This window comes from Branchiostoma belcheri, unplaced genomic scaffold (assembly GCF_001625305.1).
Source record: "Branchiostoma belcheri isolate BF01 breed outbred unplaced genomic scaffold, Haploidv18h27 scaffold49, whole genome shotgun sequence".
Lineage (NCBI taxonomy): Eukaryota > Metazoa > Chordata > Leptocardii > Amphioxiformes > Branchiostomatidae > Branchiostoma > Branchiostoma belcheri.
This window is the reverse complement of record NW_017804120.1, coordinates 1,517,764-1,538,622: the sequence shown is the minus strand read 5'-3', so window position 1 is coordinate 1,538,622 and position 20,859 is coordinate 1,517,764. Positions and strand designations below refer to the sequence as shown.

Genomic DNA, 20,859 nt, shown 5'->3' with positions numbered 1-20,859 from the left:
CCCCCAAAAAAAATGTCTTGGGTAGTTTGTCTTGTCATTCTGAGGATAATTCTTTTTTTAGTAACTAGAAACAAAACATTTGCAAAGCAAATGCATAATGTTTACCTTCACATATGGTCTGCTCTGTTAATTCTTACTCAAACACATTCATATATATGGTCAGACAGGAGTCTAAATCCCTCCTGCTATAAAACTGCAACATGATGTAACCCAACACCAGTTACCATGGTGACAGATGTCTGGTTCAGGTCATTGACCTTATTTGTTTGGAGAAGAAGAAACTGAGCAAAAACAATATGTTTTCCTTCAGTAAACATACATGTAATAAAAAGTAAAAACCTGTTACTATCAGATTGTCTCTATATTATTTTTCATTGAGCCATGCCTTGAGTACAATCACACTAGTGAACAATACAAAACAGACTTGCTATTACTTGTTTTAGTACAATGTTCATTTTGTTTATAATAAACGACAACAAAAACGCTTGGTAAATCAGCAGCTTATAAACACATCAAAGTGTGTGTAATATGAGAATCAATTGTGACAGGTACACAAGAACAAGGATCTATAATTTTGATTGATGTTTTTGTTGTTTTTGTTGATGTTGTTGTTTACATGGCAGGTCTCCATATCCCTACTGAGAAGTCAGAGTGAGCGCTGGCGATGACACCAGCCTGGACACAGATCTGTGCGATAAAAGACATTCAATTTTATCAAATATAACAACACAGATACAAAATAAGGTATTTGACTTTCAACTTATGTCAATGGTTAAAGGGCAGACACCACATTTGCGTTGCGCAGTAGAGGCCTCAAAATGGGAACACGATTGTAGTGCCTAGTTAATACCTTTGAAAACCTTTTTTTCTCTTGAAAGTTTTGGTCCATTTTGGAGATTTTTGGGCTGGAAGGCACAGGTAGGGTCTAAACTTTCCTACATTGGTCAAGTTTTGTTTATTTCACCAGTTTAGTGGGCGTAGTGAGAGATGTGAGTGGTTAGGTCTTGTCTGGCCAGGCGGATGGATACCATGGAAAATGTAGGTCAAAGTTGAGGTTTTGTTACTATCATCAGCTGTGGCGGGAATTTGAGCTGGTCGACCCCCTGTTTCCTTTCTATTTTTGGGAATCAGACCCTTGTTGCTACCTGGTGCAGAAAAATTTTTGAGATTGAAGTATGGGCAAGTACTTTCATGAGGTGTTGAAATAGTGTATTTAAGCATGTGTTCCTATGGCAAGATCTAATAGTACTGTCTGCCCTGAAGTTAAGAATTTAACTCATTAGCATAAACAACTATGTACTCTGTATAATATCCAAGTTCATTATTTTGTCAAGCATTTAACTGATCCGTTATATAAATTTCAGAGTTAACAATCATAATCATATACAATTCTGACTGATGAATGTTCTCATATTGTATAATAGAAATACATGTGAAACTTACATCAGCCACCTCCCCTTTTGTCTCTGCCAGGGTACAGATAGCACTGGGCTGGCTACATGGTTCATGGACCTGGAGAAAATGTGTGAAAAACATGGACATTTCTAGTGAAATTTCGTTGCTGAAGCCATTTCATTGCATAATCACAGTAGTCTGCACCACACCTCATTCAAGTACAACTAGAAGGCATGTTATCTAGTATGGTCACTTTGGTACCATCTCATTACTTGTTGGCAACATTTTGGTGGAATATAAATAGTAAATAACATTTACGTGCAAGCACTTGGTGGCATTTCATTGGTGGAAGCACTTGGTGGCATTTCATTGGTGGAAGCAATTGGTGGCATTTCATTGGTGGAAGGACTTGGTGGCATTTCATTGGTGGAAGGACTTGGTGGCATTTCATTGGCGGAAGGACTTGGTGGCATTTCATTGGTGGAAGCTCTTAGTGGCATTTCATTGGTGGAAGGACTTGGTGGCATTTCATTGGCGGAAGGACTTGGTGGCATTTCATTGGTGGATATTGGAGACATCTCATTGGTTGGAACCCTTTGGAACCTATTGGGAGACCTACCTTGATAGTTTTGTCAGTAGAACAGGTATAAAGTCCTCCTAGTGTGTAGTGGACGCCTGTCACTTTGTTGCCATGAGCCTCAATGGTCTGGAAGTAAAATGTAAATGTAAGCACCAAATTTGCATTGTGTGCATCATGGAATGTACTAGTAATTCAAGTTCACCACAAAAAATGTCCAGCTTTTTGAACTGAATATTGTAATTCACTTTATGTTTGCGGTAGCAAAAATGGAGGTCTTCACGAAACTACATGTTCAAAGTGGGGGCAGGTGCACAAAAAAAAGTCAGTGAATTATTTCTAACAGTAAAGAAGTGACTGTAAAAAACACGAACATAAAAGTATTGCAAAAAAAATCAGGAATTACAGTAGTACTTACTTCGATTTCTTCAAAGCCGCCGTCCCCAGTACTGTACATGTGTATCTGTCCTCTTCTGTCTCCCAACAGTAACATCCCCTGTCCATACCACATGGACATACAGAACTTCTCCAACTAAGGCAGAAACAACAAAAATGTATCTCACTACAAAAACTAGAAACTTTAAGGTAACATTTGCAAAGCAATGTTTACTCTTGCATATGGTCTGCTCTGCTAATTTTTACTCAAACACATTCACATATATGGTGACAGCAGTCTAAATCCCTCCTACTATAAAATTGCAACATGATGTAACCCAACACCAGTTACCATGGTGAGAGACAGTCTGGTTCAGGTCATTGATCAGGTCAGAGGTCAGTGTTTGGAAAAGAAGAAGAAACAGAGCAAAAACAGTATGTTTTCCTTTGGTAAACATAAAAATCCTTTAACCTACTGACCCTAATTTTTTCAGGACTGAAACAGGAAACACAACCTTTCTTTCCAAAAGACATCTGGCCACACCTGTATGGTCTTGTAGACCTGACACGCACGTCTGTCCCAAACCTTCACAGTCCTGTCCTCACTACAGCTGATGATGTAGTCTGAGTCTGCTGCTACACACAGCACTGGCTTCTGGTGCTGACGGAGAGTCGTGATTGGCTGGTAGTCCGCTGTGTCAAAAAAAATTGTTCTCAGATATAATGATAATAATATAAAAGATACTTTGTAACATCTGTGTTCATAATATCACCAGGGTCCATAATATCGCCACCTTAAGAAATATAAGTGTGCTTAAAGATATTTTTACTGCAACATACCCTAGGTATGTACATTCATACCAAAGACTTTAAAAATGGTACATACGGCTTTCTCTGCTTAGCACTCAGCGTTAGGGAAATAGTATGGGAGTTAAACACACACCACTACCAGTGGACTAGCCCCCTGCTGTAGTGACTGCTGTGTGTGGCCCAGGGCTAATGAGATGGGCGCTGCCCTATGCGTCACTTGATGCGGGAAGGGTCTTTAACTTTAACTTTAACAATGTAACTTAAGGTAAGCAATATCTGCAATCACAGATGATGGATAATCATAACACCTACCCCTGACATCATAAATAGAAATACGCTTGTCGTAGCTTCCAGCAATGAGAATGTCTGGCAACATCTCTGTACACAGTATGGCGGAGCGCTCCTTGATAGACGTGATGAGCTGACAGTTGGCGTTCAAATCCCACAGTTTGATGGCGGTATCCCATGATCCCGTGCACAGGGCGTTGTCCAATGAGGACAGACACCACACCCATCCCTATATAGGAGACAAAAGTCATTTATATCATTTCTGGGGCGCCAAAACATTCAAAATGAGGGCACGTCGGCAGAACGTACTGCGCCTGCACAAAACGTGCATTTTTCACAGTTTTGTTGGATGTTTGATCAACAATGCATCAGAATTTTCCATGTTGCAGACGATATTTTGTCCGACATTACATTTGAGAACTACAGACGGATGTGCACGAATTTGACCTTATAGGAGCTTATAGGAGATTAAAAAATCTGTCGCACAAAGTGTATGCAAGGCAAATTATATTTTCGCCCCGTGTACATGTAAATCGGGCCAAAGGCCCTAACCAAATTTTTCTCCCCACATACCTTGTGTTCTTCCAGTGACTTGACCACAGCGTCAGTAGGAACAGGCTCCCCCGCGGTCAACTTGGACAGGTCCCAAATCTTAGCAGTCCTGTCTCTGGACCCAGATACACACATGGTGCCATTCTGTTGGACATAATACAAAAATTATGTTTTTACACTTCAGCTACAGCCCACTGAAATGCAAATTGGACAACAACATGGCCATCAGCACCTTATTTTTATTTTATTTTTATTTTCATTTCTGTTTTATTTATACAGGGTAGAGACCTCAGTGCTATTTAAAACACTGCTTTTCAGGCATGCCCTGTACGTGACAACAAGTTACACATGAAAACAATGAAACCAACACAATGTGACATTAAACAATACATAAACTTACAAAACAATCTGCTTTATTGTTAGATAGAAAGTTTATAAGTGAAAACACCCTGAAGTTACTATGACAGACTCTACATATCATGAAAGTTCATCTGTGTTGGTAGTAATCATAGTAAAACGTTAAACTTTATTCCAACACACAATTTACAGAGAGATCAAATTTTCAGTGACCCACTGTCGCCTTTATCAGGATAACTAATGACCAATCACTTCACAAAGTGATCTCGCGAGAGTTACGTTTACAGACACGTGACATTATTCACACAAGACTTTACTGATACGTGACGTAAGCAATTGATCAAAAGTGCCAGGGAGTTTATATCAGCCTTCACTTAATAGAGATGGTGGATGATATAAACTCCCTGGCACTTATGATCAATTGCTTACGTCACGTATCAGTAAAGTCTCGTGTGAATAAGGTCACGTGTTTGTAAACCGTAACTCTCGCGAGATCACTTTGTGAAGTGATTGGTCATTAATTATCCTGATGAAGGCGACAGTGGTCGCTGAAAATTTTTATTTCTCTGTAAACTGTGTGTTGGAATAAAAATTAACGTTTTACTACGATTCTACATTTGTATGTATACATACCTGAATGAGATGCACAGCATCCACAGTAGCGAAGTGCCCGTCCAGAGTGAAGTGGTGAATGTTTTCCTTCGGGTCTGACCAGAGTCTGTCTGTCTCCTCTCTCTCCATACAGGCCTGCTGCCAGTTAAAGTCATCTGGAACTATACAAAATACACATATAACGTTATATGTATGTATGTATACATGTACTTTGCTGTGATTTTTTATTATACCAAGCCCGTAACTTTTTAGCTTTTTCTGCAATGTCAAACAAGATACCAGAGATTTTATGGTTCTAGAAATATACATCCTTCCGTACTCTCTCACTGCCTTCTTGCAGTTTTGTAAAAAAAAAGCCTCATCCCCAAATATGGAGGTAAGAATTATTCTGCAAGTTGCAGGTGTAAATTTTGAGTCCTGACTTGAGTAGAAATTTAGAAGTTTCAATGAATGAATGAATGAGTGAAGACCTTTATTGTATGCAAATACCCACTGGGTTCAGTACAGGTCTCAGGAAAGACATCACAGTTTGCAATGAATATATATATACAATGTATAAGCTAGTACTAATTCTATGTACTATGGACATATAGTCTAATAATTACGATAATTTGGCTTCTTCTCGCTTCTTAGTAACGATGTAGATATAAGTACAGATGTGTTTTATAATCGAAGGTTTGTCTAAAGCCATTAGAAATATGACCTTATCTGTGTTGCTAAGATGTATGAAATGGGGAAACATACATTGCAATAGTTTATAAAGCTCAGCTCTCTCTTCATTGTATAAACTACATTCTAATTACAAAGTGTAGTTCAGAGTAGCTTTGACAACAGTGCCCCCTACCTTCCATGGGTGGGTACTGCTGCCCCCGCGGCCAGCGTTTCCCCATCCGGATTTTCCACGTGATCGGTTCCGACACCAGCGCGTGGAAGAACTTGCTGACCCGTCCGAGCACGCACACGATGAACTTGGACTCCAGATACCACAGGATGTGCAGCAGTAGTTCAGGGGGGAGGTTCTCTAACGTTAGGGGGAGTCCACACGGGGAGGGGGGAGGGCTGAGACTAGCGTTTAGTGACCCGTGTAGGGAAGAGATAGAACTTGCGGTGTTGTTTAAAGCTAGAGCTTCGAGTGGGGAGGTGAGAGTTCGGTTGAGTTGAGAGGGGGAGGGGGGCGGGCTGTGGCTATCGCTTACCGCCCAACACGGGGTCAGCGGGAGGGTTAGGTCGGCAGCGTCAGGGTCAAAGTTCATCTCCGGACTGGAGTCTGGCGAACCGTTGTCGTCTGAAGTTGCGGATGTGGGGGAGGGGGGCTCGGGTGTCGCTGCGCTCTGGTTGGGCTCCATGGCTGGGAGGTTTCAGGTTTTTGTAGGAAGTTGTTTGTTTGTTTGTTTGTGTTTTAGGAAGTTAACATCTCTGTCATCAACCTGTGAACACAGAAAAGGTTTCAATGAAAAAATGCAACTTATTACTACAACAGTACAAGATGGCATGGTTATTGACTTGTGATCCTAAAATTCTACATGTATTTTCGATTTCTTAACAGTTTTTGAACCAGCACGTCAGCAGAATGTACTGCACCTGCGCAAATCGCATATGTACTGCGCATAGCACTTTGGCAGAACGTCTCATATATAATAAGGTCGTATTCACGCATTAAGGTTAACATCCTGTATGTAGTTTTCAAATGTTATGTCGGAAAAGATAGAAAAAATTCTGATTCAACGTTGACCAAAAATCCAACGAAAACCGTGAAAAATTGGGGTTTCACGCAGGTGCAGTACTTTCTGTTGACATGCTTTTTAAACCTACAGTATTTCGTCACTCAACATAGATGAAGATGATTACCTAGCTTTCCTTTTGCTCTTGGATGTGACATATTTTCAGTACTAGTGGCCAGCATATAATGCATTTTATATTGCATATAGCTTACATCTGCAGATTCTGAGGTAGTTGTTGACTACTGTTCTCTCCCAAAACATGGCAACACAAGAAGGTAATGATTAAACTGCACTGTCACAGCTCCAAATAGTTATGACTCAGCTCATTGGTGTTGGTACACGCCCCCCTCCCCTTGTAATACACACTAGATACTAACTTAATTACATGCAATGAATTTTTCAAGTTACCTCCTCTATTCTAATAATATAGAATATCTCTTAATTAGAAAAAGAAAGTGCGACAAATCGTTGAAAACTCATACACTTTATAAAAACACTCGCAATGCAAAAGACTTTCGCCCCCCCCCACAATTTTTCTCTATTTCTCACCATAAAATACTATTATGCATATCCCTTCTATCTAAAACGGTGTGTTTTTATACTATGGAACTTAAAAACACAATTAATTGCTGAAATAACCCACCGTGCAGCCGTTTTTGCCGAGGATCTTGACAAACTGAAGACCGCCTAACATTCAAAACAGTTGGAGTCATCTGACCTTTGACCTGTTGGATTGCATCATAGCGTGACGTCACTGCTGTAAATATCCCGCACCTCATCTCCAAGTAGATGTGGGGTTTGGGCATGTTTTTTTTGCGTGCGTTTTGCGTGTTTTAAGGGTTTATCCGTCAGTTCTGTTGCAGTACGAAGGAAGCCACCAGGGGGGCTAAAATCCTGTCATCTGTTGGGCCTGAAAGCTATATAAAATGCGATTTCAGACAACAAAACTTGAAATATTCTGAATAAAACAATCTGTATGATATTGACACATGCAATCTCCTGAAGGACACAGAAGAATCTATCAATCAGTACCTTGAATAATGTAGTACAAGTGTTTATGCCGTTTATTTTTTTCATGCCAACAATGCCGCACCAGTAGACCATACAATCACATCCTCTAGCGGAAATTTTGTACATTGCAGTAATACTGATTGCATACAGTTATAGCATACAGAGGAGTTGCACTTGGCAAATAGCCAATAACTGGAGCGGAACTACAAAAATTGGGCTCAGGAACATGCGGTTCAAAGACGTGTCTACATTCCTCTCAATCTATCACAACATCTCTAGCCTGAATACCAATGTTACACCGCGTTATTCGGATTTACAGAGTGCACAGAACAAGGCGTATTCTTGATTCCGGAATTTCATGGAATTTCCTGGGACCGCTTGTTTCAGGAAACATGTTAGACATGTTAGAAGGAACCGCTATTCTTTGGGTGGTTTGGTCTATTCAGGGGGAAGACCAGTGGCTATCTGTGGGTGGAAGGGGTAGAAATATGATTTCTTTTTATAGCTGGTTTTGTTACCTTGCCTATTTTTATGTTTGCCGAAGGATAAATATATTGTTTTTGCTCAGTTTCTTCTTCTCCAAACAAATAATGTCAATGACCTGAACCAGACGTCTGTCACCATGGTAACTGGTGTTGTTACATTGTTACATCATGTTGCAATTTTATAGCAGGAGGGATTTAGACTCCTGTCACCATATATACTGTGTTAAAGTAAGAATTCACAGAGCAGACAATATGCGAAGGTAGACATTATGCATTTGATTTGCAAATGTTGCCTTTCGTTGATCCTGTAAGCAATTGGAGATGTATTGTAATTCTATCTGCAATAAATCAAAATGATATCAAAGCTGGGTTACTCCTGAATTAGAAGTAAATGAGTTCGAAAAATGTACCCTCCAAACATCTGCTTGGAGATCGATTTGTTGTGATAATTTATATCGTCTGCCCTAGCCAGGGTAACAGTTCAAAGTCACGGTCACGATTTCAATATCAATGCGGTCTGGGGGCATATCCACTCCTGAGCAACAGGCGGGGACTAGCAAGTGGTGCCCAACGCTTAGCAAATAGCTACAAAACTGTTACAAATTTATTTGGCATCATTTTTCAACGTAAACTAATATGACACATGTTGTGACCTCTATCACATGATTATATTTCAGTCCATACCATGGTATGGATGAAATATATTGTGTTCTCTGATGTTTCTTCTCCTCCTTCTTCTTCTCCTCCTCCTGCCACACAGTCAAAGGGATTCAACTCCGCCATCATTCAGCCAAATGACTTGAAATTTGGCATGGAGGTAGAGTGAGCCAATACCCCCAGGCGTTTTTTTCATTTTTTTGATACATGCCTTTGAAAAAAGTTTATGAAGGTTTTTTGGGGCATTTTTCGCCAAAAAATGGATTTTTGGATCCTGAGCCCTGGTTTTACAACCAAATGATCTGAAATTCGGTATAAGGGTACCTTGAACATGTGTCTACAGAATATCAGTCACATATTTGGCATACACCACTTCCAAATGACTCATTTGGGGGACTTTAATGACTATTTTCAACAAAAAAAGGGCCAAAAGTGCTGTACCCGTTCCATGTTCTATCTAAAGAATGGCCTGTTCCATCCATGGAACACATGTTCCATTGCGGGTTACCTGAGGTCACATTGCACGTAAGTCGTGCGGAATGACCCACACATTCAATTTTATGTACCTAAGACCTTCAAAATGTATCAAATCTCATCATTATTAGTATTTGCATACCTGTAATAAGATTAGTAATAGTAAAGCTTTCGAGATTCAATGTGCTTGTTCTTGCATCTTTGTTCTCAATTACATAGCTACTATATAATTGATTTATTTGAGAATCTTTACCAGTTTTACACTGGGGTAAGTTTGGAATAGACCACTTTTGCGTGGGAGGGAGATGGACTGAAATATGCTGTATTTGCTCCCAAGCAAATGTCGGCCTCTCTAGTTTGGTTTGTTACTTTCAAAGCAGAGGTTGGTGGGGAAGATTGTGACCTTTCTATCATATCAGAAAACGGGGCATATCATCACAGAAAGGAGTGTGTGCGTGCTTTTTTTCTTGAGGCGTAATCAGGCCTTTTTTTAAAAACCCTTTTTGGTCTTCGTAATCCGTAGGCTAGGCAGCCTCCCCAAAAATCAACGTAATTCGTAATAGTACATTAGCCACAAAGCGTAAAGTTGTATTAAATCAGCTGAGACTTTAACGTAATTCGTAATAGGCGGTGAAAATTTTGCGTAATTAGTATAATCACTATACCCCCGCCCCCCATGCAGACCCTCAGAAAGGTCGCAATCTTCCCCCACCAACCTCTGCTTTGAGAGTATAATAATGGATTGTCCCTGCGGCGCTACCCACCCCGTAGTAAAGTGGCACCTCCCTGCTCCTGACCCTACCGCCGCTCCTGTGCGTGAATCGCACAGTCGTAGTACCGCTAGCCGCACGTTCACAACAAAACCTCCGCTAGCTCTCCTAACTCCGCACGGGAGCCATTCTCACCAGGATTTTATACTCAGCGAGGAAAAAAAACCCAACAACATGCCATCCAAGCTGTGAAAATCTTCCCGTGGGATTTTATTTACATCGAAGAAGAGGAAAGATTCCGAAGTGTGACTGGTTGTTGATAAAACATGGCGGGGGAAGCTCAACAAAACGTGGTGAGTAGTACTCCTTATGATTGTAGTAGTGTTGAAGATAACGGGCCTTTCTATCTCTCAGATAACGCAAGGGATGGCGATACGTCAAATATACGTGGCCATGCACTACAGAATGTTGATATTTTGTAACAAAAGTGTTTTCTACGGAGGAAAATGTTGGTGAAAACCCCCGGCTTTTTTTGATGTTGCTGTAATCGAAATGTCACGGTGGTGTTGAATCGTAGGTTGATTGTTGAGGACCACAAGCGATCAGCCGTCCCTATAGACCCATCTGTCAACTCCACGACCTCTTTCCCCCCACACAGAGCAACAGAAAAAGGGATCAAGCGCTTCCTTTCATCATTTCCACCCGCTTGCATACAAAACGCAAAGGAAAGATAGAAGTTTGAGCTTGTACGTGCGAGTTTTTGACAGCACTTAGCGTTTTTTATCGCCACTTTCCAAACTTGTCGGTTGGACTTACCCAAGACCTTGGGCCTGGCATACGTCTTGGGTTCTCCGCTGACAGCCTTGTTTTGATACTTCAAGAATGTTTACTTCTTGTCACCCTTGAGACACCGGTCTTTTTTTTTTTTTAATAGACTCGCCCTCCCCCCTCCCCTATTTGTGTGCACCTGTCATGGTTGACCACGCCCACCATACAACAACTGCGCTACTGTAAACAACACTAGTTTTTGCTGTAATTTTTTGTCCGGTGTTTAAAGTTTTTATTGCTCAACAGTTGAGCCAACAAGTTGTAGAAAATCATACATATTTGTCATATTAGTAATTTGCAGTCATTATATCACAATGTGTTTTTATTTCATTAGGGTCTTTATTGATAATAATGTAAACCTCACCATATTCTTCATAGCTAGTAGTATTTAGGATTTTGGACCACCGGGGCATGCCCCTACTCTTTTTCGAAAGGTGTGGTGGGTTCTTTAGCATGTGTGGGGTGTGGCTCTCCTCAAACATGGGACCTCCATGTAATATAACATCCTCCAGTTGGTAAATTTACATACTCTCCAAGCAGAGGTTTGGGTTTTGGGTTATTTTTGGCGTGTTTTGGGGCTTATTTTATCGGGGTTTCCCAATGGTGAAAAAAAATTCAAGTGCAAAAACTTGAAAAAGAAACCCCGACAAAAATAACCCAAACCTCTGCTTGAGAGTCAAATTTACATCAAACTTTATAAAAACAACACTGTATTGAGTCAAAGCTTCTAAGGCCACACCAAGTAAATTTTATGGATGATGTCCGCGCGCGCATTGATTTTGGCCTGTTCCTAGAAAAAAAACCAAGAAATTCCGCTTCCTGTAACTATGACCAAAGAAATTCATGACAGTGCTGCAAATCGTCAGATTGACGTGAAACCCGTAACACGAAAACAGGACAGGACGACAACTGCTGTTCCACCTGATTGCTGTTTTGATGATGAATAAAAGACTTCTTGCTTGTTACACTGTGCCAGCTCATTCAATTTGTGCCCTAACATTTGTCGTCTCTTTAATAGTATATTTCTAATCTAGGCATCTTGTTTTTTAGGGCCCTTCTTGTTTTTTTTTCGCCCTCTCGCATTAAATTTAGGGTCTCCAAAGGACGTCATCCATAGAATTTACTTGGTGTGGCCTAACAAAACATTTCAAGCCTCCTTGGTCCGGTTTTGATGGATATAACTGTAGACTGCCCGTAGCAGGTGTGTTGATGTACAGTAGAGTAATGGATAGATAGTCGTGAGTTGATAGCTGTAGAGGGGGGATGCAATTACCTAAATTGGATTTATTGAATTCCGCCAGCTCATAGGTTTCGATCTACCATTGAGCATGTTGATTTGACTGGAGATTTTTCACCCTTGAGCCGTTGAGGGAGGGTTTTGGGCAGTTGTTTGAAATAGTCTGGGTGAAATAGAGTCCATTCCGCGTCACCGAGTGGGTTTTTTCTCCATGTTTCTAATACGTTTGAATTATTTAGAAGAAAAGAATACCCCAGTAACAAAAGTTCTAAATTTTGCAAAAATTTGAAAATGAAAATTTGAATATATTTGAATTCATTTATATATTTCTGAAACATTTTGAATGTGACTGTACAAAGATCTCTTTCTTTAGAATAAATTTGAACTACCCATGTGTTTCTTTCACAATTCGAAATATTTAGAACTATTTCAAACAAATAACCAAATGGTAGATGTGGGTAATTGCCCCCATAAAAGTAGGTGCTAATCCTACTCTTCTGTCTTCCTTTGTATATTTTTAGATTTCACTGCTGGACACTGGTGGCTCTTTTGTTGTAAGGCATCAATGCCTGACACCCAGGCAGTCTACCCTGTACTTCACAGGGATGTGTGAATTACTTCCTTCCCATCCCACTGACCTATTTACAAAATGTTAGAAATAATTCGAAATAATGGTAAAAAATGGTAGAGTGCTGTTAGAAATATTTAGAAACTATTGGAAATGTCATAATCCACATCAGGAATATTTCAAACGTTTTAGAAAACCAGGGAATTATTTAGAATATTGACAAGATGTTCAAAATATTTCCAAATTATGAAATTTCTTAGACAAACAATTACAAAGAATTCAAAACATTTCTAAATAATGACAATAACAACCCACTCGGTGACGCGGAATTGACTCTACTTCCGACTGATGCAAAAAATAGTCAAATTTCACCATAAAATTAGTACCAAAAAGGAGCGTTTTCACTGAAAACTATGTCAGCTACCCATTTAACAAACACCTATGAGGGCCTGCATGGGGGGGGGTAGTGATTACGACTTACGCAAAATTTTCGCCGCCTATTACGAATTACGTTAAAGTCTCAGAGCTGATTAGGACTTTACAATTTGCGGCTAATGTCCAATTACGAATTATGTTGATTCTTGCGGAGGCTGCCTACGAATTACGATGTCAAAAAAAGGCCTGATTACGCTTTACGAAAAAGGGCATGCAGGCCCTCACCTACAACAATGTATGTCCCTCTGAAAAAAATCGAAACCATAGCATGTTAACAACTCAACATAAGACACCCATGTACCCCACTGCAGTACCTTATAAAGCCGCTAGATTATCCATAATTTACCTTGACCTTGCTCTCCCAACCCTAACGTACCTACTAAATATCATAAAGATACTTGGCCCGAGTTTTAACCAACCGCCAACCCTTATATGGGGGCCCGCAAGCCCTTTTCCTGAGAGCGTAATCGTCCTTTTTAATTCTACGTAGAGCGTAGACGGACCGCTCTTCACATTTTGCGTAGAGCGTATTCGCCGTTTTAATTCTACGTAATGCGTTCTAGACACTTGGAATTTATCGTAAAGCGTAATCGAGAGGTTTCCGAATTCAGTGTAGAGCGTTGTTGGGACCCCCCCTTGCAGGCCCTCCTATATATTGTGTACCTAAAACATAACCTTCTCCACGAAGGTAATTAGAGTTATTGTTCACCTTAAAGGGTGGTAGCCAGGCTATGGAATCTACTACAGTACTGCTGCAAGATATTATCTAAGCCCAAAGGCAGAATTTAATGGAATACAGGGAAAAGGGCTTGGAATTATTTTCCTGGGTGGCTGCTGCTTTTGATAAGATCTTGTTTTGGAATTGGATCCAGACTTCCTGGCTAGAATTACTTGCCAGAAAATACAGCTTTTGTAGGTAATCTTCATGTGTTAACAAGATACAGTTGGAAGAAAGTTGTAGTGCAAGTGTACATTCATGGGGGGGGGGCATTTTTAAAATTTAATGATTTATTTTGAACCAACATATAAAGAGTATGTTGAAGATGAAATGTTTCAATTCTCAACTTCTTCTGAAAAAAGTAACTACCAAAATAGACGTGTGTATCCTCATATTGCGAAGTATCATACTTTTTTTCGTAAAGCAGTACATAGTTTTGCCTATATCTAATTATGAACAGCTTTTTTGGGTTGCCCCACATATAGCCTTAGATTTAGAACTCTCTTATACTACTTTCAGTAATATTGTACATAATTTTATGTTGCTGAAATTGGTGTAGCATATTGTAATTCACTTTATGTTCGTTGTAGCAAAGGTTCGTAGTCTGAGAAAAGTTGAGGCATATTCACGGAACTATAATTTATGTTCAAACTTCATGGTCAGGGGTGCCAGAGTATACAGACAGTGCAATTTTACTAGTATACAGTGCAATTTTATGGAATACAGTGCAATACCCTGCAATCGTATTAGTATACAGTGCAACTTTACGGAATACAGTGCAATCGTATTAGTATACAGTGCAACTTTACGGAATACAGTGCAATCGTATTAGTATACAGTGCAACTTTACGGAATACAGTGCAATCGTATTAGTATACAGTGCAACTTTACGGAATACAGTGCAATCGTATTAGTATACAGTGCAACTTTACGGAATACAGTGCAATCGTATTAGAATACGGTATGGTAGCTACATTGTAAAGAGTATAGCAGAAGCCAAATGATTTACCACATGTCAGACCCCCTAGAGCTGACCCCTATCCGCCCCAGTAGGAACATTGTTTGTAGTTTCTCCACAAATGAGATGCCCTGGGAATTCTATATACAACTGTACATCCAGGGCTCGAAATCCTTTTTCTGCATACTTGCAATAAGATTGTATGATGTGAAATATTAAGTAAAGCTTTCGAGATTCAAAGTACTTGTTCTTGCATCTTTGTTCTCAATTACATAGCTACTATATAATTCATTTATTTGAGAATCTTCCAGTTTTGCACTGGGTTAAGTTTGGAATAGTCCACTTTTGCGTGGGATGGAGATGGACTGAAATATGCTGTATTTGCTCACAAGCAAATGTCGGCCTTTCTAGTTTCTTGTATATTTCATATACACTGTATGGTCAGGCAGGAGTCTAAAACCTTCCTGCTATAAATGATGTAAACCAACACTAGTTACCATGATAACAGACAGTCTGATTCAGGTCATTGACCTTTTTGGTTTGGAGAAGAAGAGGAAACGTAGCAAAAACAATATGTTTTCCTTTGGTAAAAATAAAAATCTACATATACCTATGTGTACTTATATATACCCAGTACATGGACTAGTGCAGGTAGACATCAGAAATACCTGCACAGATCCAATTTGACCTGCACCTAACCTGCTTTTCAAACCCTTTTGATATCTCTTATTTTTGTTTCCCAGTTTAATCTAGTTCAAGTTAAGTAGGCCATTGATACCTGATACTCCCACACTTTCCCCTCTTCATTTTGTTATCTCAAAGTTCCACCTAGGAGGCCAATCCTTATTAGACTTTCCCTACATGTAGCTTATCCAGTTTCATTGTTAGCTGTAGTTAATTGGATGTACTATCAACTCTGGCTTCTTTTGCCAAGTGGGAGGTAAAAATGGGTGGGGGTTGTGTGTACAATTTTATTTTATAGTTATACTGTTGTTAGTGGTGAAATATTTGCATTGTGGTTTTGTGTTTGTGAACATATGGTCTGTTTCAGCTGTGAATGCCTAACAATGTAGTCCCACTGAACATCAATGACTATATCATACATGTATTAACTTAATTAAGTATGATACATGTACCAGTACAACATTTATGTAATATTCTTGGCATAGGGGGTAGATCAGTAGTGCTGCATACCTAAACCCACATTTAGGTTCAGGTCCGGATTCAAGTTCAGAGGTTTAGGTTCAGTTCTGGACTTATAAGTCCGGACATAAACCCATGGCATATACCAAATTACCTTGCAATGTTGTCTGGGTGAAACTTTGCCCACATAATATGGAGGCCGGTACTTGACGATGCCCGATGGCAATGTTTTCTTCGTTTTGCAGCAAAGATTTTGCAATCTACGGAAGGTTTTAGGTGGTTTGGAAAGAAAAGGGGTATGAGAAATGGTCTTTTATGGTAATAAGTCCGGACTCGGTTCATGACTTGTAGGTTTTTTTGGACTTGAACCTAAACATTCTTACAAGTCCGGATCCAAGTCCAGTGAACCGGTATGAAACACCAATTCTTGGCATAGGGGTAGATTCAAGAAGGACTATTGTTGGGACTTGATAGGGTTGTATCAGTCCTTGAAAAAGTGCACCAAGAGCTTCAGAAAGGAAAATTTACATGCAAAATTTTATGTTATAACAGAACAACTACAGAGCGAAGAACTAATATTTCTACTTATACAGTGAACTGTTCCCTTTAAAGATTTAATCTATGATCATTTGAAGAAAAAAATTACAGCGAAATTTCAAGATTTATAGTATTTACTTCTTTCAAATGGTAAGACAGCAGTTTTCTATTGGTTATGCCACAGCAAGTAAATTTTATGGATGACATCCTCCGCAGATCCAAATCTAATGCGAGCGGGCGAAAACAAAACAAGGCGGGCCGAAAAAAACAAGGTTCCTACATTTTAGAATTTTGACTCAATCATTGTACAAATGGTTTTTATTCGGTGGGATCATCACATATACACAGCCAGCATCACATATCACTGCATCAAAGTAAGAAACAAAACATTAAATCAGAGCCTTTTCTTGTCTCCTCTTGTCATAGTTATCTGCATACCGGCATGGCAACAGACATCTTTGCCCATTTTTGGTATATTGACCACTGTCAGAAGGCAACAAAATTTCTTTTTTTTTTTTCCAAAATCAGGCGAAAATCAATGCGTGCGCGGATGTCATCCATAAAATTTACTTGGTGTGGCCTTAGGTGTTAGCCATAAGGGAGAAGGTTAAAAATCAGGCCAACACAACAGGTGAGTGTTACAAATGCAGCAGTAGTTGTTTGATTCTGAGTTCACCTTATTCGGGTCATTTGGGGTAAACTCCAGACATGCCCATATGACAACCCATGGGTCAGCAGTAAGTATGCATAGTTAAACAGAACATCAATTCCTCCATACATACCCTCCTATTGTTAGTGTGTCACCCTGGAATGACTTGAATAAACTCTTCCATTTCGGCTTCGACCACTTGAAAAGTTGAAGGTAAATAGCAACTGCAAATATCCACCGGGGAATGAAAAAAGTGCTATCACCTGCAAATGTATAATATATGGACCCATTCATAAAAAGAATCATTGTGCTATAACCGTTTTATACTAAAAGGGCTCAAAATATTTTTCTAGTTGGGGCTATTTTAAACGTTTCAAGCTAAATATGAAATGATAACGAAAATGTGCTAAGAAACATCAGTAAATGTCAATAGACTGTACTAATTTTTCCACCCAAAACATTTTTTTAAAATTTGTATTGCTGCCTTGAAATTGCTTTGGATACTCAGAGAAGATTAGAAACAATAGCGGCTATTACTGAACTAGAACTTGTAACTACATGTAGCATGATTGACAGTGACGACACATTGGATATTAAATCTTACACTATAACAATAATTGTGTTATTGCAAATTCTTGCCCCAGGGCTAATAAGCTTATTGCAGGAACAGAAGAAACATTTGGTATAAAAACAGATAATTAGTACACATAGAACTACTGATAACTACTAAGAAACTACTGGTAAAACTACTGGGTTTGACTTCTTTTTTGAAGACAGAGGAAGACAAAGGATCCCACTTTTTCTGTAATTTGTGGGTTTTCGGATGTTAAGAGGAGAGTAGTTTTCATTTGTATATGTGTGAAAGTTAGTGTAGAATTTGGAGGCTACGTCAAAGACTTCATTTCGTTCATTGCTATAGATGGTACAATTTGAGATAAAATGCGTTTCGTCTTCCACCGTATTCAACGTACAATGTTTGCAAATTCGTTCATACACTTGGAGCTTCTTATACCGCCCTCTCTCAATTTTGAGAGGGTGAGCACTAATTCGTAATTTACTTATTGCAAAGCGATTGTTATAATCCAGGTATTTTTCCATAGAATATGTTGTTATGGCTTCACCACACCACGAAGTGGTGTGGTGAAACCATATTGCTTTTTCTGATGTTTCTTCTCCTTCTCCTTCTTCTCCTGCCATTTTTTAAATGGATTCAGCTTCTTAATTTTGGGGCCTAAGGTCCTGAAATTTGGTATGGAGGTACAGTGGGCAAATACCCCCAGGCGTTTTTTAAATTTTTGTGATACAGGCTTTTAGAATGGTTTTATTTGAGCTTTTTGGCTGTGTTATAGCAAATGTATTACTGTGCTGTGTACCACGTTTGGGCATGAGTCATCACAATGGAATGCAGGGCATCAACCAATAGGCATGCAGCTTTCCTCTATTCTTCTTGCTGATTGGCTGTTGGGATTTAACTTGATTAACACCTGCACAGAGCATTTTTCATACTGACAGTATGTCTGTATTCAAGTGTTTTGGTAGGTATTTCAAGCTTTCCTGCTCCAGCATTGGAATGCGGGGCATGAACGTTTTTTTTTATTTTGAAAATCAACAGTTTGCATTATGCAATTAAAAATCCTAACCAATAATGTAGGGAATAGCTATCCAACTGTTGTTTTAGTTGTATGTTACTTCATATTATAGTTATATCAATGTAAATCATTGTTTTCCCTTGTGTTTCTCATTCTTTCCCTACCATGTCGTAAAATGTGGTGAAGCCATCGCTGTATTTGCTCCTAAGCAAATATTGGCCTTTCTAGTTTTACATTTTTTTTACAGTCTGACCAATGTAGGTCTCAATTTCCGCCTCCCCACACCTTTCTCCACATCCCAGTTTTGTCTGCAAGAAAACCACTTTGAATTTTGGCCAAGTACTGGATGTTTTTGTCACTCACTCGTGTAATCGATGTTCGTAGCATGGGATATCCGAGAACTTGATGCTCTGGGTAACTACTTTTAGGCCACAGCAAGTAAATTTTATGGATGGCATCCACTGCAGACTCCAAATCTAATGCGATAGGGTGAAAAAAAAAACAAGGCGGGCCAAAAAAAACAAGATGTCTACATTTTCAAATTCTGTGGATGACATCCTCCACAGACTCCAAATCTAGTGCGATAGGGAAAAAAACACACAAGGCTGACAAGAAAACAAGATGTCTACATTTTCAAATTTTATGGATGACATCCTCCACAGACTCCAAATCTAGTGCGATAGGGTGAAAAAAAACAAGGCTGGCTAAAAAAACAAGATGTCTACATTTTCAAATTTTGACATCATAAACCTTGTTCTAAGTTTCCTGCCAACAATTGCAACATCCATTTTTTCACTGAAACAACTTTTTTCTCCTCTTTTCACACATTTATCTGTCATCCATGTTCCGGCATGGCAACAGACATCTTTGTCTATTTTCGGCATGTTGACCACTGTCAAAATTTCTTTGCAACAAAATTTCTTTTTTTTTTTTTCAAAATCAGGCAAAAATCAATACGTGCGCTGATGTCATCCATAAAAATGACTTGCTGTGGCCTTCTTGCCGAGCGGGGTATGATAGCGTAAGATCGATGACAGGGCTAGCAGTAATTGTCGTGGACAATTCATTTCCAATCTCCTATTCTACAGTTAGTTTCTTGACCTCTGTATTAGTGCTGCATACCTAAACCCACATTTAGGTTCAGGTCCGGATTCAAGTCCAGAGGTTTAGGTTCAGTTCCGGACTTGTAAGTCCGGACCTAAACCCATGGCATATACAAAAATGCATGTTGGTAACCTTGCAGTGTTGTCTAGGTGAAACTTTGGCCACATAACATGGAGGCCCACACTTGACGATGCCCGATGGTAGTAATGTTCTCTTCATTTTGCAGCTAAGATTTTGGAATCTCATCATCATTTTGGAATCTAAAGAAGGTTTTAGGTGGTTTGGAAAGAAAAGGGGTATGCGAAATGGTCTTTTATGTTGATAAGTCCGGACTCGATTCTTGACTTTTAGGTTTTTTTGGACTTGAACCGAAACATTCTTACAAGTCCAGATCCAAGTCCAGTGAACCGGTATGCAGCACTAGCTGAAGCCCAAGACTGAAATGTTAAGTTGAATGGCTAACTTTTGGTGATAAAAGAGATGATACAGTTTAAAGGGGCATTATGTATAACATTTTTGTACCATAAATTGAAATATTTTTATTTAAAGAATTATTCATGACTGTGATTGTAATTTATGTCCACTTTTATTTTGAAATGACCAGAAAATTTCCTTTTTGTATCATCCTAAATGTTACATGCAGCTTTAACTAAAGTTTAAGTATTTTTTATGCTTTCAAGTTTCCTTGACATAATTGTCATACCTTTTAGGCCATGTTGATTTGATTATATGGATGACATCCGCGCGCGCATGAATTTTCGGCCGATTCAAAAAAAAAGTTTTCAACCATACTGTAAATCGTACAAAACAGTTGCAAAATGAGCAAAAATATACCATAAGTTACAAAAAAACCATACCAATGTTGTAGAATGCCAAAATCAAACGAAAAAAGACGAAATTGTAAAGAAATGAACTTGAAGACTAGATTATTTGCCAAACCATATTCTGTGCCATTTGTTCAACCCTCAGGACCACGTAGATTTCTTAATGAAAAGAACTTTTTTTTTTTGCAAAACTTTTTTTTATTCGCACGCGCGCATCAGTTTTGGGGCTCCCGGAGGATGTCATC

At 39.2% G+C, this 20,859-nt stretch overlaps 2 protein-coding genes across 3 annotated transcripts in view; one reads left to right on the top strand and one right to left on the bottom strand.

The window, feature by feature from the left end:
- Positions 1-270: 270 nt before the first annotated feature.
- On the bottom strand, positions 271-7,415 carry LOC109479506 (F-box/WD repeat-containing protein 9-like). The gene is made up of 10 exons (XM_019781478.1): positions 7,331-7,415; positions 5,811-6,393; positions 4,988-5,127; positions 4,019-4,141; positions 3,470-3,674; positions 2,892-3,040; positions 2,391-2,504; positions 2,015-2,101; positions 1,444-1,512; positions 271-687 (listed from the first exon to the last, which is right to left on the bottom strand). Exons 2-10 carry the CDS (start codon positions 6,310-6,312, stop codon positions 613-615), a joined length of 1,464 nt encoding a protein of 487 aa, XP_019637037.1. The 5' UTR covers positions 6,313-6,393; positions 7,331-7,415; the 3' UTR covers positions 271-612.
- Positions 7,416-10,098: 2,683 nt separating this feature from the next.
- LOC109479503 (gamma-2-syntrophin-like) overlaps positions 10,099-20,859 on the top strand; it is a 119,667-nt gene continuing 108,906 nt past the window's right edge. The window contains exon 1 of one of the 2 annotated variants that reach the window (XM_019781476.1): positions 10,099-10,377. In XM_019781476.1, the coding sequence (XP_019637035.1) occupies positions 10,351-10,377 (27 nt within the window). In that variant the 5' untranslated portion in view covers positions 10,099-10,350. The remainder of the gene's footprint in view (positions 10,378-20,859) is intronic. The other variant, XM_019781475.1, reaches the window with a different exon arrangement.